This window comes from Carcharodon carcharias, chromosome 9 (genome assembly GCF_017639515.1).
Source record: "Carcharodon carcharias isolate sCarCar2 chromosome 9, sCarCar2.pri, whole genome shotgun sequence".
Taxonomy (NCBI): Eukaryota; Metazoa; Chordata; class Chondrichthyes; order Lamniformes; family Lamnidae; genus Carcharodon; species Carcharodon carcharias.
The window spans coordinates 89888229-89913725 of record NC_054475.1 but is presented as its reverse complement, the minus strand read 5'-3'; the positions used below and the strand labels follow the sequence as shown (position 1 = coordinate 89913725).

Here is a 25497-nt window from a genome sequence, read left to right as displayed (position 1 = left end):
GCAGTATTTGAATCTCATGCCATTCCAAAAAATTACCCAGTTCTGCATTGTTTTGCTATTTTTCAGCTTCAGGAAAGAATCGAGAAGTCCAGGCATCCCTTGCAAGATAATTGTCAAGATGCCACAATTAAACTAGAGTCAGAATCAGGGGAGAGTCCAAACACCTGTGATTCATGTGTGTGCAAGCTGTTACTGTCTAGTTCAGAGGATGAGGCTGAATCATGGCCAAAAATTACTCTGGAAAACGGGCAAGAAGAACGTGATGTATTTGCACTGACAAAGAAAGTAGGTGAGAAGCCACAGAAGCACCGTGGAACCATAGTCATCTTGGACTCCAGTGATGATGATGATGATAAGATTTGTAAGTAGCAGGTGTAGTTCAATGCCGCTTTTTGCTTTAACTCAAGCATTTATTACTGGCAGCATGTTTATGCATTTAGGTCTCGAAATAACGTATTCACAATCTTAACCTTGATGCTACTGAAAAGTGTTTAAAGTAACTTGATATTGAAAAGAGTTTAAGAGTAACCTAGCTATGGGGGAGCGGTGGGTGTGGTTGGAACCTGGCGGTAATATTAGAAAAGAAAAGCAAGGTGCACAAAAAATTGGGAGAGTCAGCACTAGAGTAAGAAATAGGTATTATGTGGGATAAGAGAGAATGCAACAAGGTCTAAATTAGCTCTACTGTGAATGTATTTTAATATACAAAGTGTGGTAAATAAGGTTGGTGAGCTGCAGGTGCAGATAGCCATGTGGGAATGTGATGTGATGGTGATAACTGAGACCTGGCTCAAAAAGGGCAAGACTGGGTACTAAATATTCCTGGGTACATATAGTCAGGAAAGAAAGGAGGCAGAATGGTAGTGTTGATTAAGGAGAACATTACAGTGCTGGAGAGAGATGTCCTAAGGGATCGGGGCTGAATCTATTTGGTTAGAGCTAAGAAGCAATAGAGATACAGTTAGGTTAACTGAGAGTAAATTCACAGGGAAACTGGAGGTGCAAAGCTATAGTTATAATGGGGGAGACCATTATTACTATCCCAGTTTATATTATGATTATTAACATAAATGGTGATGGAGGTTTTTTGAGCTGTGTTCTACAGAATTTACTTGATTGGTATCTTTCCTGTCCAGCAAGGAAGGATGCATGGCTGGATCTTGTTTGAGACAATGAGGTGGATCCTGTGTCAATAGGGAGACATTTAGGAGATAGTGGTCAAAGCCAGCCTACACCTTATGATACAATGGAAAAGGTCAAGGAAAAATCTGGAGTAAAGATAATTGGAGGTGGGCCAACTGGGGTGAAAACTGATCTAACCCAGATAAATTGAAATCAAAAGTTGGCAGGCAAAACTGTAAATGAACAATGAGCAGCCTTTTGAGAGGAGATAGTTGAGGTCTATACTCTGGGTGGGTGGAATTGGGCAAACAAAGTCTGATCGCCTTGGGGCACGAGAAAGTGGGTAAGGTGAAACAGGAAAAAAAGATTCATATGACAGATGTCAGGTTGATTTTATACAAGTGAGATCTAGGCAGAATATGGAAACTTCGGAGGGGAAGTGAGAAAAGAAATGAGAATCAAAAAGAGAATATGAGAAGAGACTGGCAGCCAACATAAAAGGGCATCCAAAAAACATAGGCATATATTTTAAAAAAAAAGTGGTAAAAGGAGGAACAGCTGTTTAAGGAGCAAAAAAGGATTTAGGCTTGGAGGCAGAGGGTGTGGCTGAGGTACTATATGAGTACTTTGCATCTGTCTTTACAAGGAAGATGCTTCCAATGTAATAGTGAGAAAGGAGGTAGTTGAGACACTGGATGGGCTAAAAATTGATAAAGAGGAGGTATTAGATAGGTGGCTGTATTTGGAAGCTGATAAGCCATTAGGATCAGATCCAATGCATTCGAGGATAGGGAGAGAAGTGAGGGTAGAAATTGCAGGGGTACTGGCCATAATCATTCAAACCTCTTTGGATATAAGATTGGTGCCAGAGGACTAGACAGTTGCAAATGTTACACCCTTTTTTTTTGAACCAAGGTGTAAGGATAAGCCAAGCAATGACAGGCCAGTCAGTTTAACCTCTTTGGTGGGAAAGCTTTTAGAAATGATGATGCAGGACAAAAAGTCACTTGGACAAATATAAATTCATTAAGGAAAGTTGGCATAGATTTGCTAAGGCTAAATTGTGTTTGACTAAATTGATGAGTCTTTTTGAGGTAAGAGGTTTGTGGGTAATGTATGTGCGGAATTCCAGAGGCATTTGATAAATGTCAGATAACAGGCCTGTCCGCAAAGTTGAAACTCATAGAATAAAAGAGTCAGTGGCACCATGGCTAAGAAGTTGGCTGAGTGACAGGAAACCAAGTGTATTGATGTATGGTTGTTTTTCAGACTAGGGTGAGCTATATATTGCAAATTTTTGTTTTGGGTTGCCCAGTTTTAAAAAGTTCCGCTTCAACTGGATATAATGGGGCCGGTATGCTCACTTAGTGCCAGGATTTTCGTTTTAGCGGAGATTTGTGCTGGGGCCTACCTAGTGTCATTTGGTCTAAGTGGCCTCTCGTGCTCGCCACCCTTCACCTGACTCCTCGCTCAGGAGAGTGAAGCAGGAGAAGTGATGAGCAGGAGGGGTAAGTAGAAAGAATTAATATTTCATATATAGGAATTTAGGAATGTACAACTGCAGGATATCAGGGTATAATGTTTAATTTTTTTTCTGATGAGTAAGGATCCAACTACAACTTTTACATTGTAATGGGAGAATCTGATTTGCTTAATGCTGTTTCATTTAAAGTTGCACTTTCCCGGAATGCAACTACAATGTTAAGCAAGGAATTACTGTAGTGGGGTTCCCCAGGCCTCGGTATTCGGAGCATGGCCTTTCCTGAGATACGTTAATGACCCTCTAGACTCTGGTGTGTGGAACACAATTTCAAAATTTGCAGATGATGCAATATTTGGAATTACTGTGAAACTGAGAAGAATAGTGATAACATTCAAGAAGACAAATATAGGCAAATATAGGTGGACACATGGGTGGAAAAAAAATTAATGCAGAGAAGCATTTTGGTCGGGGGATTTGAAGAGAGGCAATATAAAATAATGGGAACAGTACTAAAGGGAGTGCAGGAGAAGAGAGACCTAGGAGTATATGTGCACAAATTGTTGAAGGTGGCAGGGCAAGTTGAGGAAGTGGTTAATAAGGCAAATGGGACCCTGGGCTTTATGAAAGAGGCAAGTACAAGTTATGATGAACCTTTACATAAAACTGGTTTGACCTCAACTTGAGTATTGAACTTTGAGCACCAAACTTTAAGAACATTGTGAATGCTCCAGAGAGGGCGCAGAGAAGATTTTAACTCCTCATTTTTTCTGTAAGCATCTGCATTTAACTGAATGGTGTAATTACATGTGGCAAGTTATACATAGGCAGCTTTAGATGTGGACATAGGAATTTATTGTATGAAAATAAAGACAATACCTGACTTTAAATGGGTATGGAATTTAAGTCTACACATCCTGGTCTAGATAATCCGCGCCCCACCCACCCCACCCCACAACCTCCCTGGTCTCTACCCTTGCTTCTGTCTGCACTTTACACAGAATCAAGACAATGTTGCAGGAGATGAATGGTATATTATTAGAGTAAATGAGGCACTAGGTGGAAGGAATTTTAAAATTTGCATGAATCCTAAGTAGATGTTGTGTCTTTCTCTCTCTTTCCCCCACCTCACTTTGTAGCTGAGTTTAGCTTGTGAATGTAGAACAATGACAAGACCTTGGTTTCTGGTATGGCCTAGACTGGAATTTGAGAGATCTTCACCATTTGAATGTTGCCATCTTCAGCAAGTCTAGAGTGTGTATTTGCTCAACAAAAGTTTTAATTGTAGGAAATATGCTATTTAGCTGAGTAGAGGGCTGGCCTTGTTTCAACAATTAGCCCTAGTGAGCAAGAGATTGATCGTTTTATCTTTCCTGACAAAAATTGGAGCCAACTTCTGATGCCTTTATCAGTTGAATGAATTGTTTCTTTAAAAGCTTTTTTTGATCCAGTCTGTATTGTAATTCTGCTTTTACCAATGTTTTAATCCCACTCTTGCCAGAGTTTTAGAACTAAATTTTAGTAGTTTTAATTTTTAAAACACTAGAGCTTTTGGGGGGGGGGGATGGGGGGGTAGATTAAAAAAAAATCTACATTATTAGATTTTGTACAAGCTGTGTGTGTAATGCTCAAGTTGAGTTATACAAAATATTACTCTACTATCCTTTGTGCCCTTGTTTCTCTTCCATGCATACCGCCCCACCAGCTCCCACAACTGGATAGTTAAGATTTTTCTAGAAAGGTGCACTACATATTTAAGGGTAGCCTTTCTGGGTGTGTTTAATTGTAACATTGTTGTAAACTTCCAATCCAAGATGTTGTTTGACTCTCATCTTACAGGCTCTCTCTCAGATGTCACCCAGACGAGGTTGTTAAACTCAGATTTCCCATCAAGAAGGGCATCGAGGACTAAGAATAAAAGGTGCGAGTGTACTGGAGACTGGGGATATCACAGTAGCTTCTGTCTCAATAAATACTGATTGGAATAGGAACTCTGGATGGCTTTTGTATTATACAGATGGTGCAAAATGTTAAGAAAAGCTAAGTACGTTAGCTGGCCATTTTTCCTATGCACTGATTTTAACCAGTCCAAGAATATGCCAATACTCATTGAATTGGCGCTCAATTGCTTTTTGAGTTACGTCAAAATATTTAAGTTAGATTTAGTCATATGAAGTGTGCAGAAGAAATTCCCTGATCTCTGGATGAGAGGTTTTAGTTATGAGAGGTTTGAGAAGAAACTAAACGCTCATTGGGATGGAGAAGGTAAAAAGGAGGTCTGATTATGCTCAGAATTCCAATGGATTTGATAAAGTAAATAGGGGAAGACTATTTCTACAATCAGTGATATAGTAACCAAAGTATAAAAAAAAAATCGCCAAATATAAGAATTTTTTTTTTTTTACATAGGTCATTTCACATCTTAACAGTGGTAGTGGCAGAATCCATTATAGCTTTTAAAAAGGAAGGGAATAAAAATTTTGGAAAAGATTAAAAGGAATCGTAGGTCAATACAGTTAATTTAAGTGGCAGAGCTAAGACACCTGTTTCAGACAAGTTTTTTTAAAAAAGACTGCTATTTCTATAGCACCTTTCATGACCACAGGACATCGCAAAGTGCTTTCTAACCAATTAAGTATTTCACCATTGTAATGTAGGTAACTGGGAAGCCAATTTGCACAGCAATCTCCCATAAACTGCAATGTGATGGCAACCAGATAATCTGTTTTTTGTGATGTTCTTTTGAGAAATAAATATTGGCCAGGTCACTGGGAGTAACAGCCCTGCTCCTCTTCAAAATAATGCCAAGGGATCTTTTGCTCCGACCTGAGGGGGCAGATGAGGCCTTGGTTTAACGGCTCACCTGAAAGGCAGCAGTGCAGTTCTGTGCAATGAGTTTCTATATACAGGAATCATTACAATGACAATTCTATTGTTCACATTTTGTCTGTATCAGATATGATTATATTTCTGAACCAAGCACCGATTCCAGTGGGCATGAAGATTATGAAAAATGTGAGTAACATCTTAAAATGTGTGTGTTTTTTTAAGCTTTACTTTTGTCTTCAATAAAATCAGCTATAGAGATTGGAGCATTGTAAGGTAGTTGCACTGAACGCACCACGCTAAGTACATAATGAATAATTTCATAGCATAAAAACAACTCCAGCTATGTGTCTTAACCCCAGCCTCGAGTACACCCTAATAGTGGTGCAAATCTTATCCAGCTTCCACACTTGCCATCCTCTGTTATGTGAGACTGACAATTTGTCCTGCATTCTGGGTACTTTTGCATTAAGAGCTGTATTTAACTTGTGCTATGTTGGATCCAGAAAGAGAACAAAAGAAAAAGTCAAGGAACAACTCAATCCATCAATGCTAGCCAATCGTAACACTCTAACTCTTCCATTAAATCGGCATAATGAATGTGCCTAATGTCTGAGGAAATAAACTAAATCGGAGACTAGTGGTCAGGCCTTAAAAGTTTATGATAGTGATATTTAAAGCCAGCAATTTCCTCACCACTACCCCTTCCAATAAGTAAAAGAAAAGCAGTCTTTAATTGCTGACTGTAATGTAAGATGAAAATGAGTCCATTGCAGGAGGTTGCACCTGGTAGCAGAGAGAGAGCCACATAGTGAAGATGTTCCATTTCTCTTGAACTATGATTGGCTCTGCATGTGTCCGACAAAGGAGTGAACTGTTTGTGCAACAATGTGCTGCCTGAGTGAAGAATGCAAATGCTTTGATAAAAGCAAAAAACTGCAGATGCTGGAAATCCAAAACAAAAACAAAAATACTTGGAAAAACTCAGCAGGTCTGGCAGCATCTGTGGAGAGGGACACAGTTAATGTTTCGAGTTCGAATGAGCCTTCAACTGTGGGCATCATTGCATTTATTGACCATCCCTAATTGCCCTTGAGAAGGTGGTGGTGGTGAGCTGCCTTCTTGAACCGCTGCAGGCCCTGTGGTGTAGGTACACCCACAGTGCTGTTAGGGAGGGAGTTCCAGGATTTTGATCCAGTGACGGTGAAGGAACAGCGATATATTTCCAATTCAGGATGGTGAGTGGATTGGAGGGGAACTTTCAGGCAGTGGTGTTCCCATGTATCTGCTGCCCCCATCCTTCTGGATTGTAGTGGTCATGGGTTTAGAAGGTGCTGCCTAAGGAGCCTTGGTAAGTTTCTGCAGTGCATCTTGTAGACGGTATACACTGCTGCCACTGTTCGTTGGTGGCCGAAGGAGTGAATGTTTGTGGAAGGGGTGTTAATCAAGTGGGCTGTCTTGCCCTGTATGATGTCAAGCTTCTTGTCTTGAGTGTTGTTGGAGCTGCACTCATCCAGGCAAGCGGAGAGTATTCCATCACGCTCCTGATTTGTGCTTCATAGATGGTGGCCAGGTTTTGGGGAGCCAGGAGGCGAGTTACTTGCCGCAGGATTCCTAGCTTCTGACCTTCTAGCCATAGTATTCATATAGCTAGTCCAGTTCAGTTTCTGGTCAATGGTAATCCCCAGGATGTTGAAAGTAGGGAATTCAGTGATGGTAATGCCATTGAATATCAAAGGACGATGGTTAGATTCTCTCATTGGAGGTGGCCATTGCCTGGCACTTGTGTTGCATGAATGTTACTTGTCAGCCCAAACCTGGATGTTTTCCAGGTCTTGCTGCATTTGGACTTCTTTACTATCTGAGGAGTCGCCATTGGTGTTGAACATTGTGCAATCATCAGCGAACAATCCTACTTCTGACCTTATGATGAAAGGAAGGCCATAGATGAAGCAGCTAAAAATTGGGCCTGGGATACTGTCCTGTGGAACTCCTGCAGTGTTGTCCTGAAACTGAGATGATTGATTTCCAACAATCACAACCATCTTCCTTTGTGCTAGGTATGACTCCAACCTGTGGAGAGATTTTTTCGATTCCGATTGATTCCAATTTTGCTACGGCTCCTTGATGCCACACTCGGTCCAATGCTGCCTTGATGTCAAGGGCAGTCACTCTCACCTCGTCTCTGGAATTCAGCTCTTATGTCCGTGTTTGAACCAAGGTTTAATGAGGTCAGAAGCTGAGTGATCTTGGCTGAACCCAAACTGTGCATCAGTGAGCAGTTTATTGCTGAGCAAGTGCCGCTTGATAGCATTGTTGATGATGCAGAGCAGACTGATGGGGTGGTAACTGGCCAGGTTGGATTGTCCTGCTTTCTCAAATGAAGTAGGGAAACATGCCAGGAGCAGAACGCCCTCGATTTTTAAAAATTGCAAAAATTCAGGTGTGTGCTTTGAAAGGAAATATAGGGGCATTGATAGAAAGTGGTTAAAACAAGAGTTAAGGTAAATGGATTTTGGCCAGTTTGGAGAAAGTTTGTCTATTCCAGGGATCTCTCTGTCAACTTTTGTTCTCTGTATAGTTGAAACTCGAGAGCACAAACTTGGAATCAGACAGAAAAGTAACTAGTTTTGCAAAAACCAAGAGGGCTGTGCAAAACTTCAGGGAAACCGAAGTGTGTAGAATAGATAGATAGGCTTGCATGTAAGCCTATATGGGTTATTGTAAATTAACTTTTTTGCAAAGAAACAAGGAATGGGATTACACTCCATAGAAAGATAAAGGGTGTGGACAAGCAAGAGGACAGTTGAAAGACACACTTTCCTGAAAGTGTAAATATGATAATGAAAAAGTCAATACCATTTTGAGTTTCATAAATAGAGGCATTGCCATCGAGTAAAGAAGAAACAACTTTTAGTGACTTTAATGTAATGAAACATCACCTGGTATTATAAGAAGATATTAGCTCAAAACCTCCAAGCAGAGTTGTAACCCCTGTAATGGATGCTGGTGAGACAGACAACTACCCACTGACCTGCATACATTGAAAGAACTTCGACTTTCGATCCACAGTGAAGAAAAACTTTCCCAATGCAGGAATCCTCAGGTGAAGAGAATTACTGTAGAAGCCCAGGCCCCCATTTTACAGCACCAGTGTTAGTAAATGAGTGAGTGGATGGGTAGGGTGGGTGAGGTAAGTGGATAGGGTGGCAGGGACTTGTTGGGTGGTGGGGGCTAGTTGTGTTGGGGGTTTGGGGGGGTTAGTTGAGTGGTGGGGACTGGTTGTCGAGTTGGGTGGGCGACTGGTCAGGAAGGGTCAGTTGGGGAGAGGGGTGGTTAGTTGTATAGTTACTCAGGAGTTAGACTAGGATTTTTCTGTCTATTTCCTGGGTAACTATCTAGTATGTAAGTCAGAACCATCCAAAGTCTCCAATCCTGAGTTAGAGTTGGAGACTTCAGAGGGTCTTGGGAGCAGGAGGAGTTGCCCATCGAAAGTTCAAGCTTCCCGGGTAATTCCCATGCAGTCGGTGTGTCGAGACTTCCACAGGACCCTGATGCGCGTCTTGGATTGTATGTCTGTTCTCTGACAATCCGGAGATCAGAAGATCTGGGCCATTGGCTCAGATTACCAAATGCTTGGTCAAAAAGGTGAGTTTTAAGAGGCATCTTAAAGGAGGAAAGCGTGGTAGAGGGTTGTAGGCAGGGTATTCCAGAGTTTGGAGATAGACAATTGAAGATACAGCCACCAATGGTGCAACAGTTAAAATTAAAAATGCACAAGAGGTCAGAATTAGAGCAGCACAGATATATCTCAGGGTGTGGGATGGATATTACAGAGAAAAGGAAGGGTGAGGCCATGGAGGGATTTGAAAACAAGGATGAGAATTTTAAAGATGTTGCTTGACAGGGGTCCACTATAAGTCGGTGAGCACAGCGGTGATAGGAACTACAGACTTGCTGCGAGGTGGGCATAGTCAGCAAAGTTTTAAATGGGTTTACGGAGAATGTGGGAACCAGGAGTGCCCTGGAATAGTCACGTCTGGAGATAATGAAGGCATGATTGAGGATTTCAGCAGCAGATGCGCTAAGTGGGGCAATGTTATGGAGGTGGAAACAGGCAGTCAATAATCAATGATCAATTTGTACAAAATGCTTCTTGAGTCACAGTTGGAACACTGTGAACTGTTTTGGCCAACTCATTATTGGAAGGATTTTAACGCCAAAGCAACCATGTAATGTAGATTTACTGGCATGCTGCCAGGTATGGGCAACTATAGTTATAAACAGATGCTTGTGGCACTGAAAGTGTTTCCGCTGGAACATCACGGGTTAAGATGAGATTCAGCACAGATTGCTTACTATGGAGATGGTTATGCTGATTGATAGTCAAATATTCATAATTCTTAAGGGAAAAGTTTAATTGGACCAGAGTAATTTCAGAATGCAGCAAATGCTAGAACCAGGGGACACTGGCTTAAGCTTTAAAGATTGCATGGACAGTTCAGATTTAAGTACTTTATGCAGTGTGTGGAACATAAGTCGGGGGGGAAAAAGACTTGACAAAATCGGATAGATATTTGAGGGGAGTATATGGTTGAGAGGCTTTATTTTGTGTGGCTAGATGAACTGCATATAGCGGTTTTTTTTACCCTGGCCTGTACTTTCTTATGTTGCCATAATAGTCCACATTGAGAAAGATTGCTCAGGTTTTTAAAATCAGTTTCCAGCACAGGTTATTGTTTCTTTGGGCTGTGTGCTGAGGTTTATGTATGTCTTGAAGTTTATATATGTCTGCTGCAGCTTCAATAAGGATTTTTGCACAATGCTAGAATGCAGATAACATTGTTAAAAATTGACAGGGGTTAATATTGGATTTGGTTTTATGTTAACATGGACATAATCTCTTTCTCCATCAGTTCTGACGCAAGTAAAGACACTGCATACGCAATCACAAAAGTATAGTGCTTGGAGGGAAAATGATGACAGGTGAGTGAGTGTGGCTGAATGTTTTGTTAAAAATGGGAGTTCCGCATCAACTTAATTGTTGTAGAAAATGAAGTTCTGACACCACAGTCGGAAGGTTTTAATTCATAGAAGATAAATTTCTGTCAGCTCAAATGTATTGCACTCTTCATGTCTCTCTACTTCAGCATAAATAGAAAAGAAGCAATTTGGTCCAGGCTTGGTTATCTATTTTGGTCGGAAGAATAAGAAGGTGACTAATTATTTAAATGGAGAGAAACTTCAGTGCAGAGGGATCTGGGTGTCATCGTGCATGAATCGCTGCAAGCTAGCATGCAGGTACAGCAGGTAATAAGGAAGCAAATGGAATTTTGGCATTTATTGCTGAAGGAATAGAGTATAAAAAAATAGTGAAGTATTGTTGCAACTGTACAAGGCATTGGTGAGACCACACCTGGAGCACTGTGCGCCATTGTGTCCCCTTACTTGAGGAAGGATGTGGTTGCATTGGAGGCAGTTCAGAGGAGGTTCACTAGATTGATTCCAGAGATGCGGGGCTTGTCTTATGAGGAGAGATTGAGCAGTTCAGGTCTATACTCGCTAGAGTTTAGAAGGATGAGAGGAGAGCTAATTGAGGTATATAAGATGCTAAAGGGGATAGACAAAGTTGACGTCGAGCGGATGTTTCGCCTTCTGGGGCATTCTAGAATGAGAGGCCATAGTTTTAGGCTAAGGGGTGGTAGATTTAAATCAGAGATGAGGAGGAATTACTTTTCTCAAAGGGTTGTGAATCTGTGGAATTCACTACCTCAGCATGCAGTGGATGCTGGGACGCTGAATAAATTTGAGGAGATAGACAGATTTTTAATTAGTAACGAGTTGAAAGGTTATGGGGAGAGGGCAGGAAATTGGAGTTGAGGCCAAAATGAGATCAGCCTTGATCGTATTGAAAGGCGGGGCAGGCTCAAGGAGCTGAATTGCCTACTCCTGCTCCTAGTTCTTATGCTCTTATGATCTGGCCCCAACCGATTTCAATGGTTTTTAGAACTTTGTGGATGATATAGACACTGTCAACATTTTATTTGCTCTTGCTTGTTGAATGTGACAGTTATAGTCTCACTAATTCCTAATTAATTCAAACCAATATCATAGAAATCTTTTCAGTGGATCAGATCACTAGATCTGGATTTTTAGATGCGACAGTGAGCACTAAATTCATTCGGAATCGATTATATGAGTAGAAATTAAATTCTTGTAATCAAAAATCAGAAAATGCTAGAAATACTCAGCAGTTTAGGCGGCATCTGTGAAGAGAAAAATGATTAATATTTCAGGCTGATGATCTTTCATCAGAACTGCCCCTTTTGTCCCTTCTATTTTATTCACTGTCCTTGGCATATTTTGCCATGTGCCTGATGTGTCTGCTTAAAAGTCTCCTACAAGCAGTCCTGATAAATGGCCATCGACTGAAAACATTAACTCTGCTTCTCTTGCCACAGTGGCCGCCAGACTTGGTCTGCTGTTCAGTATTCTCTGCTTTGATTTTAGATTTCCAGCACCTGCGGCCTGTTGTTTAAATCATGATGTTTTTTGGTGTATTTCCAAACCATTGCTATTTTAATCATTATGCGGTTGTCTCAACTTGCATTTCTGATTGAAACTGACAATAATGGTATGGTGGCTAAGAAATAGCTATTTTAAAGTAGGGAGGGTCTTGAAGTTGCACTGACCAGTATGAAAGGGGATCATTGGACAGAGCAAGAGGGTCACTCAGCCCATCAAATATCATTCCATTAGCAGCTGAACATCCAAAATATTTTAATATTTACTATCCAGCTCAGGAAATTATTTTGAATACTTCCTCCATGGTTAGTGGCTGTGTCTTCAGCTGCCCGAGGTCCTAAGCTCTGGATTTTCTTGACTAAACATTTACTTGCTTTTCTCTTTGAAATCAAGCTTTTGGCCATTTGCCCATATATTTCCTTATGTGGCTCAGTGTCACATGTTGTTTTATAAAGCTCCTGTGAAGTGCCTTATTATGTTTTTTACATTAAAGGTGCTATATAAATACAATTTGTTGCTGTCACCCCACTGCTGCTTTAACCTGTGCAGCTTGAGCTTCTTTAATCTTTTTACATAGTTACTTATTTTGACAATACTACTGATACTGTGGCATTTTCAAATTTGCAGGCTATGCCTAGTGGAGTGCCACAAGGATCACTATTGGAGCCTCAGTTATTTACATTCTATGCTAATGACTTAGATGAAGAGACCAAGAGTGATATATCTAAGTTTACTGATGATACACAGCTAGGCCGGAATGCAAACTGTGAGGAAGACAAAAAGAGACTGCAAAGAAATATAGACAGTAAAACTGAGTGACCAACAAGGTGGCAGATGGACTATAATGTGGCGAAGTGTGAAGATATTTACTTTGGTAGTTGGAATAGAAAAGCAGGATTTTTTTTAAAAGGTGTGCACTTGTCCCTCTGAACATCCCAAAGAACATTGAGGAGTTCAAGAGGGATTACAAAGGTTGGAGAACAGTGAAACTCCACTTTGAGTCACTGACACGCTGGTGGGAAGCGATCAAGGGAAACATCAAGAGGTTTTTCATCCTCAAAGGCACCCAGAAAGCTAGAAAGGAACAGAGGGAAATGTCCCGATTCCAGAAAAACATGCAGAATCTGCTCCGGCTGCAGTCGATTGGGGTCGATGTCAAGGAGGAACTCCAAGAGGTGAAGAGCCAGCAAGCCTCGGACGCCTCCAAGATCATCTTCCATTCCAGAGTCCGCTCCGTGGAGCAGGACGAGATGTGCTCACGTTTCTTCTTCCAAAAGGTACACAGAGAGAGCTCTGTGATCAGCAGCCTCAGTAAAGTCATCACAGTCGGACATTTTGAGGATCAACAAATCCTTTTATGCCGGATTGTATGACGTGAAGCCCACAGTCGGCACGGCCTCCCAGTCCTTCCTGTCCTCTATCACGGAGGTCTTAGATGACAGTACACGGGAGAGCCTGGACAAAGCGCTAACTCCTGACGAACTGACTGAGGCCCTTGAGTCCTTCGAGAAGAGTAAAACTCCCAGAAGTGACAGCTTGCGGCGGAGTTGTATTCGGCTCTGTGGGACTGGATCGGCCAGGACATGCTAGAAGTGTATGAGAGTATGCTCCTGGCCGGCAGTATGTCAGAATCCATGAGGAAAGGCATTATCACCCTCATCTACAAGCACAAGGGGGAAAGGGAGGAAATTAGAAATTGGTGACCCATTTCACTGTTGAATGTGGACTATAAGATTCTGTCCAAGGTCATCGCCAATCGGATGAAATCCGCTCTGGAATTGGTGATCCACCCTGACCAGACCTGCACTGTGCCGGGCAGGAAGATCTCTGACAGCCTCGCGCTGCTCAGGGATACAATTGCCTATGTACAGGACAGGGGTGTGGATACCTGCCTCATCAGCCTGGATCAGGAGAAGGCTTTTGACAGAATATCGCACACCTACATGGTGGATGTGCTCTCCAAAATGGGGTTTGAGGAAGGAATTCGCAATTGGATCCAACTGCTCTACACTAACATCAGTAGTGCAGTCTCTATCAATGGGTGGGAATCAGATAGCTTTCCGATTAAATCTGGAGTCAGGCAGGGCTGCCCTCTCTCGCCTGTTCTTTTCGTGTGTTGCATAGAACCATTTGCTGAGTCCATCAGTAAGGATCCGGGCATAAGAGGAGTGATGATCCCAGGCAGTGGAGGCACTCAGGTCAAAGCCTCCCTGTACATGGACGATGTCGCCGTCTTCTGCTCGGATCCCCTGTCGGTGCACAGACTGATCCACATCTGCGACCAGTTTGAACTGGCCTTAGGAGCCAAGGTAAATTATGGGAAGAGTGAGGCTATGTTCTTTGGGAACCGGGCTGACCGATCCTTTGTCCCCCTCACTGTCAGGGCTGACGGCCTGAAGGTGCTGGGGATATGGTTCGGAGGAACCAGGGCATGCATTAGAAACTGGAAGGAGTGAGTGTCTATGGTGAAAAGGAAACTGGGCATGTGGGAGCGACGCTCCCTCTCCATTGCGGGTAAGAACCTGGTCATCAGGTGTGAGGCACTCTCGCCATTGCTGTACGTGGCGCAGGTCTGGCCCATTCCACACTCCTGCGTGGTGGCGATCACCCGAGCCATCTTCCACTTTATCAGGATGTCAAAAATGGATCGTGTCTGCAGGGACACGATGTACAAGCCTCTAGATAAAGGGGGAAAAAACGTACCCAACATCGCCCTCATACTTTGTGTGTGGCTGCATCAAGCGATGTGTAGACCCTCAGTATGCAAACACCAAGTGTCATTACATGCTGAGGTTCTACCTGTCACCAGTGTTACAAAGGATGGGTCTGGCCATGCTGCCGCGGAACGCTCCAAGTAGTTGGACCGTGCCGTACCACCTGTCCCTCGTGGGAAAATTTATAAACACCTTTGACCACAAGTCCATCAGGCAGTGGTCGGCACGTAACGTCTTAAAGGCCCTGAGGGAAAAGGAGAGGGTGGATCCTGTGGGATGGTTCCCTGAGCAGACTGACAAAGTAATTTGGCAGAATGCCTCGGTACCAGAATTTTCCAACAAGCACCAAGACGTAGCTTGGCTGGTGGTGAGAAAGGCCCTCCCTGTCAGATCCTTCCTACACGCCAGGAGTCTCACCCCCTCTGCACGTTGCCCTCGAGGTGGCTGTGGTGGGGAAGAGACCGTTGTTCACCTCCTTGTAGATTGTGCCTTTGCAAAGAAAGTCTGTGGAGAGATGCAGTGGTTTCTGTCGAGGTTCGTCCCGAGCATTTCTGTGACACAGGACTCTGTGCTCTACGGGCTGTTCCCAGGGACACACACCGAGACAAACATCAACTGCAGCTGGAGGATCATCAACTCGGTAAAAGACGCTCTTTGGTCTGCCCGAAACTTGTTGGTCTTCCGGTGCAAAGAGTTGTCCCCGACCGAGTGTTGTAGACTGGCACAGTCCAAGGTCCAGGACTACGTGCTGAGGGACACAGTAAAGCTTGGGGCAGCCGCCGCAAAGGCGCAATAGGGAAGGGTCACTGCCTAAGACTTTTCTGCCATAGTGCACCGAGAGGCTGGGAACTGTAAAGAGCCCCGCGGATGTACAGCTCAAAATGAATGCCTGCCAATGATTGTAATATTCATTGTACTGATAGACCTTGTGATTCATGTTGTAAAAGTTGAACCTGATTGTATTTTTGTAATGGTGATTTTGAAATGGTTCGAAATGTTGTTGAAGATTTATGAATAAAGTATATTTTTGCAAAAAAAAATCAACATTTACTTGTTCGGAAGGACCAGGGCATGCGTTAGAAACTGGAAGGAGCAAGTGTCTATGGTGAAAAGGAAACTGGGCATGTGGGAGCGATGCTCCCTCTCTATTGCAGGTAAGAACCTGGTCATCAGGTGTGAGGCACTCTCGCTGTTGCTGTACATGGCGCAGGTCTGGCCCATTCCACACTCCTGCGTGGTGGTGATCACCCAAGCCATCTTCCGCTTTATCTGGAGGTCGAAAATGGATTGTGTCCACAGGGACACGATGTACAAGCCTCTAGATAAAGAGGGAAAAAACGTGCCCAACATCGCCCTCATACTGATGGCCACCTTTGTGTGTGGCTGCATCAAGCGGTGTGTAGACCCTCAGTATGCAAACACCAAGTGTCACTACATGCTGAGGTTCTACCTGTCCCCAGTGTTGCGAAGGATGGGTCTGGTCACACTGCCGCGGAACGCTCCAAGTAGTTGGACCGTGCCGTACCACCTGTCCCTTGTGGAAAAATTTATGCAGAGAAACACCTTTGACCACAAGTCCATCAGGCAGTGGTCGGCACATAACACCTTAGAGGTCCTAAGGGAAAAGGAGAGGGTGGACCCGGTGGGATGGTTCCCCGAGCAGACTGACAGTCATTTGGCAGAATGCCTCATCGTCAGAACTTTCCAACAAGCACCAAGATGTAGCTTGGCTGGTGGTGAGAAAAGCCCTCCCTGTCAGATCCTTCCTACACGCCAGGAGTCTCACCCCCTCGGCACGTTGCCCTCGAGGTGGCTGTGGTGGGGAAGAGACCGTTGTTCACCTCCTTGTAGATTGTACCTTTGCAGAGAAGGTCTGGAGAGAGATGCAGTGGTTTCTGTCGAGGTTCGTCCCGAGCAGTTCTGTGACACAGGACTCTGTGCTCTATGGGCTGTTCCCAGGGGCACACACCGAGACAAACATCAACTGCAGCTGGAGGATCATCAACTCGGTAAAAGACACTCTTTGGTCTGCCCATAACTTGTTGGTCTTCCAGCGCAAAGATTTGTCCCCGACCGAGTGTTTCAGATTGGCACATTCCAAGGTCCAGGACTACGTGCTGAGGGATGCACTAAAGCTTGGGGCAGCCGCCGCAAAGGCGCAATGAGGAAGGGTCGCTGCCTAAGACCTTTCTGCCACAGTGCACCGAGGGGCTGGGAACTGTAAAGAGCCCCTCGGGATGTACAGCTCAAAATGAATGTCTACCAATGATTGTAATGCTCATTGTTTGTACTGATACACCTTGTGATACATGTTGTAAAAGTTGAACCTGATTGTATTTTTGTGATGGTGATTTTGAAATGGTTTGAAATGCTGTCGAAGATTTATGAAAAAAGTATATTTTTGCAAAAAAAAATCAACATTTACTTGGGTGTTCTCACTCATAGAACACATTTAGCATGCAGAAACAGCAAGCAATTAGGAAGGCAAATGATGTGCTGGTGTTCATTTCAAGAGGATTGGAGTACAAGAATAAAGAAGTCTTGCTACAATTGCATATTGAGCTATGGTGCAACGACACCTGGAATACAGTGTGTAGTTTCGTTTTCCATATTTAAGGAAGGGTATACTTGCATTGGAGGCAGAGGATGTTCATTCGATTGGTACCTGGGATGAGAGGGTTGTCCTGGATGAGTGGCAAAGTAAATTGGGCCCATATTCTCTGGAGTTTACAAGAATGAGAGGTGATCTCATTGAAACATACAAGATTCTGAAGAGTATGGGTAGGGTAGATACTTAAGAGGTTGTTTTCCCTGGTTGTGAAATCTAGAACACAGGCACAGACTCAGGATAAGGGGCTGATGAGGACTCCGTTGAAGAGAAATGTTGCTCAAAGGGTTGTGAATCTTTGAAATTCTCTTTCCCAGAGGGTTGTGAATGCTCCATCATTGATTATATTTAAGGTTGGGATACACAGAATTGAGGGATATGAGAACAGGTGGGAAAATGGAGTTAAAGCCCAAGATCAGCCATGATTATACTGAATGGTGGAGCAGGCCCAATGGGCCATATGATCCACTTATTTCTTATGTTCTTCAAATTTATAAAAAGTGAAGGATAATCTGCATTTTAAATTCTGGCTTGTTGTTTGAGAATTTTTTAATGTGATTGGTTGCTTATGCTGACATTACTATTGCTGGATATCTGGCAATTCCCTAGACTTGTGGCCGATTCAAATAACCAGAAGGAAAGGTGAAACCCTCCCCACGTTGCCAGATCTTTGTGGCGTGCTTTCTTTGAAAGTGTCAGCTTTGCTGCTGACCACAAAATCCAAGCCAACAACTTGTTCCAAATCTATATGCAAAAATAATAAAATTCCCTAGGTATGACCGATAACTCTTAAGGGGAGAAAAGTAGGACTGAATTTCTTGTTTCAAGAATGACCAGCCCTCTAACCATACATGAAGACTACACTATCTTGAATCTCTATGTGCCCATTCTAAAGATGTACGCCAGCTTTCTATTAGCTGTTAAATTGTTTTACAGCATTGTGCAGATTCTTTCTCACTCTTTTCAAATTCCATTCCATTAATTGCCCTCTTAGTAAATAACGGGCAATATGTACTTGCTATCACAGTTGTTTGTTAATATTATAGTGATTAATCTGTTGCTTGTCTCTGTTTAAAATGTTATCTTTAACTAGGGTTACTACTGTGTTGTGACAAATCTTAATTGCAAAGTTGAGCTGATTGGTCAAAGTTCATGTTTATAGTATGGAGGGTAGAAAATTATAAATACATAAATAGGTGGAAGCCAAAATGAAGTGGATGCCTGCTTTTCTAGTGCAGTCTTTTCAGTGCCTAATGAATGTCCCATTAGTGGTTGTTGGCAGTAGTCACTAATGCATTGTGGCATCAGGGCACATGATTGTATATTTAGTAATTTCATTTTATGCTCCTTGATTTCCATATAGTAATGAGATTTTCTGTACAGTCTTAAAGATTTTATAGTGAGTGATCACTCGTCTCTCGATGAATTGGATATAAATGGGACTGTGGAGACAGGGTACAGTGCTGATATTGGTAAGTAAACTGCGAAATGAAGATTAAAATAGATACCATCTGTTTGCTACAGCAGTTTCTAATATTTAAAGGATCACTTTTCCCATTAGAAACATTTTCTTTACCTCCCAGTGCACACCATTCAGTAGAGGCTAGCAAGATACCACAAATAAAATTGTTTTTCTCTTATTTTTGAAATATTTAACATTTTTTTGGCATTTATTCCATTTTCCTTTGTCCCTGTGACCGAACTGTTGCATCTGCCCCCTGTGGCTAGATGCCGGGAGATTTCCCAGGCTACTCTTCATTAAATTCCCTCTCTTAACCTGCAGCCTTCAATTGATTGCAGTTCAGCTTAGAATCTGGATATGCCTCTATTTTGTGTACTGGAGGCTAGTTAATACTCACTCTGCTGCTTCTCATGTTATTGTGAGCATGCAGCTAATATGATTTTGAGCTGACAAGCCAACCATTGTGAATTCTGATAAAAATTCACCCAGGAGTCCAGAGAAAACAATATTGACAGGGAAGATGGGAGAGAGAAAACGTATTTCCATTATTATTCTGTCTTAATAAATCTTCCAGGGCTTGTTGAGTTTCTGGGTCAATGTGCAGACAGTCTCAGTAATATTCTGTGGAAGATGGCAATGAAGTTTAATGAACAGCTTGAGATTATTTTACATTTGGTTTACTGCATAGAAATGGTATTTTGAGTTTGTGAGGAGACCCAATCTGGTGCTGTAAACTTGTTAACATTATGTCCTCATACCTTCTGTCTCAGAACAACATGAACCCATCTGGACAAGTCATGATCCAGCAAATAAATGTTCTGTGGAAGCAATCCATAGTATACATTCTACCTCAAGATCAATGGTGCCAGTATTGAATAATAGTGAAGACTATTTTGCTATCAAAAATGTGCAGAGAGATCAGCTGTTGGACAAACGGAAAAAAAAGAAATCTAAGCAGCATGGTTCTTGCACTTTGGGAATGCTGGATTCAGTTTTATCCACAGGGCTTATGGGTTCAAAAGGTGATAATAGCTCAAATCATCCGATGTACTCCAAGCAATTGAATGAAATGTCACATCCTTCAGACACATCAAGTGATGAGTTTGAGTCACTTTTACATTGGATTAAAAACAAAACTAGAACTCCAGCTCTAACTTCCAGCAACTTGAATGGAAAACGAATGGCTGTTACTGGTAAGTTTTTGATTAGCTCCATTCACTGCCCCTCCGCCATATCAATGTACTGATTAGATGTAAACATGTATGTGAATATGTACAGGTTGACTGTTTTGAGCATGCACACCCCATGTACAGTACATGATCTCAATCCTTTCATGGCCTTGCTTCACTTAATCTCAGTGATCAGCTAGATGTTGTAGCAAGCGCCTTCATCTCCTCTGACTATTGTTTCATACTAGCTTAATGGTTAGCGACCATTAGGGAAGATAGCACAGTGGTAATTTTACTGGGCTAATGCTCTAGAAGCTGGGAGAAATTAAATTCAATTAATTAAATAAATCTGGAGTTGAAGAGTAACTGTGACCACGAAATAGCCAGATTGTCATAAAAATCCATATGGTTCACTAATAACCTTCAGGGAAGGCAATTTTGCTGTCCCTGCTTGGGACTGGCCTACATGTGACTCCACACCCACAGCAATGTGGTTTACTCTTAACTGTTCTCTGAAATGTTCTAGCCAGTTGTGAAAATTAAGAAAAAAAAGCAGTACAGACAACCCTGCATTGAGCTAGGCATTGGCTGCTTTAAATGCACACCTAATGCAGTCCACTCTGCAAAGTTCTCCTCACTAACATTTGGGGGCTTTGCCAAAATTGAGAGCTGTTTCATAGACCAGTCAAGCAATAGGCTGATGTAGCCATGCTCACCAAATCATACCTTACAGTCAATGTCCTAGACTTCTCTGTTACCATCCCTGGGAAGAGTGACTGATAGGAGGTAGTGGCATAGGAGTATACAATCCAAAGGGAGTGACCCTGGGAGTCCTCAACATTGACTCTGGAACCAGTGAAGCCTCACGGCATCAGGCCAAACATGGGCAAGGAAACTATCTGCTGATTACCATATAGCACCCTCCGTCAACTGATGAATCATAGTCCTCCACATTGAATACCACTGAAGGTAGCAAGGACACAGTTTGCACTCTGGCTGAGGGACCCAGTCATCTACAGCACAGAAGTGGCTTATTCAGTCTATTGAGCCTATGCAACCTTTCTGTAGAACAATCCAGTCAGTCCCTGTTTCCCCCACTTTATCTTTAGCTATTTCTTCAATAATTTCTTCAAGTGCCCATCCAATTTTCTTTTGAAATCATTGATAGTCTCTACTTCTACAGCCAATGTCGGCAGCAAGTTCCAGGTTATCACCACTTGCTGCTTTTTTAAAAAGAGTTCTTCCTCACATTCCCTCTCACCTCTTGCCCAAAATCTTAAATTTGTGTCCCTTAGTCCTTCTATTCATCAGCTAATGGGAACAACTTTTCTTTATCTACCTTATCTAAACTTGTCATAATCTTGCACACCTGTATTAAATCTCTCTTCAATCTCTTTTACCCCAAAGAACAACCCCAACTTCTCCAAAATAACTATATAGCTAAAATCCCTCATACCTGGAACTATTCTGGGAAATCTCCTCTGTACCCCCTCAAGGACCCTCGCATCCATCCTAAAGTATGGTGGCCAGAACTGGATGGAACACTCTAACTAGAGTTTTATATAGGTTCAGCATGTACTCCATACCTCTCCATGAAGTCCAAGTTTGCGCATGCTTTACTAACTACTCTTGCAATATGTCCTGCTGCCTTCAAAGATTTATGCACATGAGTCCCCCGGTTCCTCTGCCCTGTACACTCTCTTTAGAACTGTCATTTAGTCTATTGCATTTTTCACCTTGCATTTCTCTATCAAATTTGATTTCTGCCCATTCTGCCAGCCTATCTATGTTCTGTTGCAGTTGACTGGTATCACCTTCACTGTTTGCCATACCTCCAAGTTTGATATTGTTTGGAACACCATTCTTTTTCCAGACTGGAGTATGGTATACAACCATTTATAATGACTTGAAAACAAAAAATGCTGGAAAAACTCAGCAGGTCTGACAGCATCTGTGGAGAGAGAGACAGAGATAACGTTTCGAGTCCGTATGACTCTTCTTCAGATCTAAAGGGATCTGAAGAAGTCATATGGACTCAAAACATTATTTGTGTGTCTCTCTCTCTCCACAGATGCTGTCAGACCTGCTGAGTTTTTCCAGCATTTTTTATTTTTATTTGATTTCCAGTATCTGCAGTATTTTGCCTTTATTTATAATGACTTGCTGTTATGTCTTTCTTAATACAAGCTGATGCTGACCTTCCTATTTCATGAGCCTCAACTTTGTTAACCAGCCTTTTATGTGGTACTTTGTCAAATGCTTTCTTAAAATCCATATATAACATATACAACATGCATTGCAATCCCTTCATCAACCTTGTTGATGAATCAGTAATCCTCCAAGTTGAACACCACTTGGAGAAAGCACTGAGGTTAGCAAGAGTGCAGAATGTACTCTGCATGTGGGACTTCAACATCCATCACCAAGAGTTGCTTGGTAGCACCACCCACAAACTGAGCTGGCTGAATCCTAAAGGACACAGCTGCTAGACTGGGCTTGCAGAAGATGATGAGGGAAATACACACTTGACCTCATCCTCGCCAACCTGCCTGCCGCTGATGCATTTGTCCATGACAGTATCACTCGAAGTGACCATCGCACATACTTGTGCAGGCGAAGTCCTGCCTTCACATTCAGGATACCCTCAATCGGTGTTGTGTGGCACTACCGCCACACTAATTGGGATAGATTTTGAACAGATCTAGCAACTCGAGACTGGGCATCCGTGAGGCGCTGTGGGCCATCAGCAGAAACAGAATTGTACTCTATCAGAATCTGTATCCTCATGGCCTGGCATACCCCCAATTCTAGCATCACCACCAAGCCAGGGGATCAACCCTCGTTCGATGAAGAGTGCAGGAGGGCTTGTCAGGAGCAGAACCAAGCATACCGAAGAATGAGATGTCCACCTGGTGAAGCTACAACACGACTACTTGTGTGCCAAACAGCATAAGCAGCAAGTGATAGAGCCAAACAATTTCCACAACCAAGAAGCAGATCTAAACTCTGCAGTCATAGTTTTATAGCACAGAAACAGGCCTTTTGGCCCATCATGCCAGCACCGGTCATCAAGCACCCATCTACTTTAATCCCATTTTTCAGCACTTGGCGTATGCAATGGCTTTTCAAGTGTTCATCTAAACACTTCTTAAATGTTGTGAGGGTTCCCGCCTCTACCACTATGTTCAGAAGGAGAGTTCCAGATAGCCCCCTCACCTTCTGGGTGAAAAAATATTTCCTCTAATCCCCTCTAAATCTCTGCCCCTTATCTTAAATCTATGCTCCCTGGTTATTGACCTCTCCAGTCCTGCCACATCCAGTCATGAATGGTGGTGGGCGATTAAATAGCTCACTGAAGGAGAAGTCTCCACAAATATCCCCCATCCTCAATGATGGTGGAGTCCAGCACATCAGTGCAAAAGATAAGGCTGAAGCATGCTCAACAATCTCCTTCTGCCAGAAGTGCCAGGTGGATGATCCATCTCTGCCTCCTTTGGAGGTCCCCAGCATCACAGATGCCAGTCTTCAGCCAATTCGATTCACTCCACGTGATATCAAGAACCTGCTGAATGTACTAGATACTGCAAAGGCTATGGAACCTGATAATATTCTAGTAATAATACTGAAGACTGCTGCTCCAGAGCTTGCTGCCACCCCAGCCAAGCTGTTCCAGTACAGCTACAACACTGGCATCTACCCGGAAATGTGGAAAATTGTACGCCAAAAGCAGGACAAACCCAACTTGGCCAATTACTGAGATAAAAGCAAAATACTGTGGATGCTGAAAATCTGAAATAAAAATAGCTGGAAAAACTCAGCAGGTCTGACAGTTCTGATGAAGAGTCATATGGACTCGAAACATTAAACCGTATTCCTCTCTGTCACACCTGAGTTTTTCCAGCCGTTTTTATTTTTGTTTGGCCAATTACTGTCTACTAGCCTACTCTCTATCATCAGTGAAGTGATGGAAGGGGTCATCAACAGTGCTATCAAGCGGCATTTGTTTAGTAATAACCTTCTCACCGACACTCAGTTTGGATTCCATCAGGTTCACTCAGTTTCTGACCTCATTACAGCCTTGGCTGAAACATGGACAAAAGAGCTGAACTCCAGAGGTGACTGCCCTTGACATCAAGGCAGCATTTGACCGAGTGTGGAATCGAGGAGCCTTAGCAAAACTGGAGTCGATGAAAATCGGGGGAGGGAATTCTCTGGTGGCTGGAATCACACCTAGCACAAAAGGAAGATGGTTGTGGTTGTTGGAGGTCAGTCCTGTCTGTTCCAGGACATCATTGCTGGAGTTCCTCTGAGTAGTGTCCTAGGCACAACCACCTTCAGCCGCTTCACCAATGGCCTTCCTTCCATCATGAGGTCAGAAATGGGGATGTTCGTTGATGATTGCACAATGTTAGCACCATTTGCGGCGACTTAGATCTGAAGCAGTCCATGTCCAAATGTAGCAAGACCTGGACAATATCCAGACTTGGGCTGACAAGTGGCAGGTAACATTCATGCCACACAAGTGCCAGGCAATGACATTCTACAACAATAAAAAATCTAATCATCACTCTATGACATTCAATGATATTGCCATCGCTGAATCCCCCCACCATCAACATCCTGGGAGGGTTATCATTGACCAGAAACTGAACTGGACTAGCCATATAAATACTGTGGCTACAAGAACAGGTCAGAGGCTAGGAGAGTCACTCACCTCCTGATTCCCCAAAGCCTGTCCACTGTCTACAAGGCACAACTCCAGAGTGTGATGGAATACTCTCCACCTACCCGAATGAATGGAGCTCCAACAACACTCAGGAAACTTGACACTAAATCAGTCCATTTTGATTCGCACCCCATCTACAAACACTTAGTCCCTCCACCACTGACGCAAAGTGGCAGCAATGTGTACCATGTACAAGATGCACTGCAGGCTCCTTGGGCAGCACTTTCTAAACCCATGACCACTACCATCCAGAAAAATGGCGTCAGCAGATACATGGGAACACCACCACCTGGAAGTTCCCCTCCAAGCCACTCACCATCCTGACTTGGAAATATATCACTGTTCCTTCACTGTCACTGGGTCAAAATCCTGGAACTCCTACTCTAATAGCACTGTGGGTGTACCTATACCACAGGGACTGCAGTGGTTCAAGAAGGCAGCTCACACCCACCTCCTCAAGGGCAATTAGGGGTGGACAATAAATGCTGGTCTAGCCAGCGATGCCCACATCCTGTAAATGAATATGAAAAAAATGTTGATGAAGGAACAAAATTAGTCAAGGATGATCTGCCTTTTACAAATCCATGCTGCATTTACTCAAACCTCTCCAAATGCCTGTTGATTTTTTTCCCCCCACCACTAATTATTGATTCTAAAACCTTATCCATCACTGATGCTAAACTGATTGATCTACAGTTATTAGGTACGTCCTTAAACCCTTTCTTTTTGAATGAATGTCATATTTATCACTCAACTTCTGCACCATTCCTGTCCGTATCCAGAGAAGATTATGGCAGACCCTTCCAGTATTTCCACTCCCATTTCCCTTAGCAACTCAGGATGCACACCATCCTGACTCAGTGAC

At 42.9% G+C, this 25497-nt stretch overlaps 1 protein-coding gene across 1 annotated transcript in view; it reads left to right on the top strand.

Annotated features, from left to right (window-relative positions):
• Positions 1-25497, top strand: part of gcna (germ cell nuclear acidic peptidase) — a 48114-nt gene that overhangs the window by 5117 nt on the left and 17500 nt on the right. The window contains exons 3-8 of the mRNA XM_041196305.1: positions 67-361; positions 4442-4523; positions 5559-5617; positions 10345-10414; positions 18659-18747; positions 19508-19930. Coding sequence (XP_041052239.1) covers positions 67-361; positions 4442-4523; positions 5559-5617; positions 10345-10414; positions 18659-18747; positions 19508-19930 — 1018 coding nt within the window. The remainder of the gene's footprint in view (positions 1-66; positions 362-4441; positions 4524-5558; positions 5618-10344; positions 10415-18658; positions 18748-19507; positions 19931-25497) is intronic.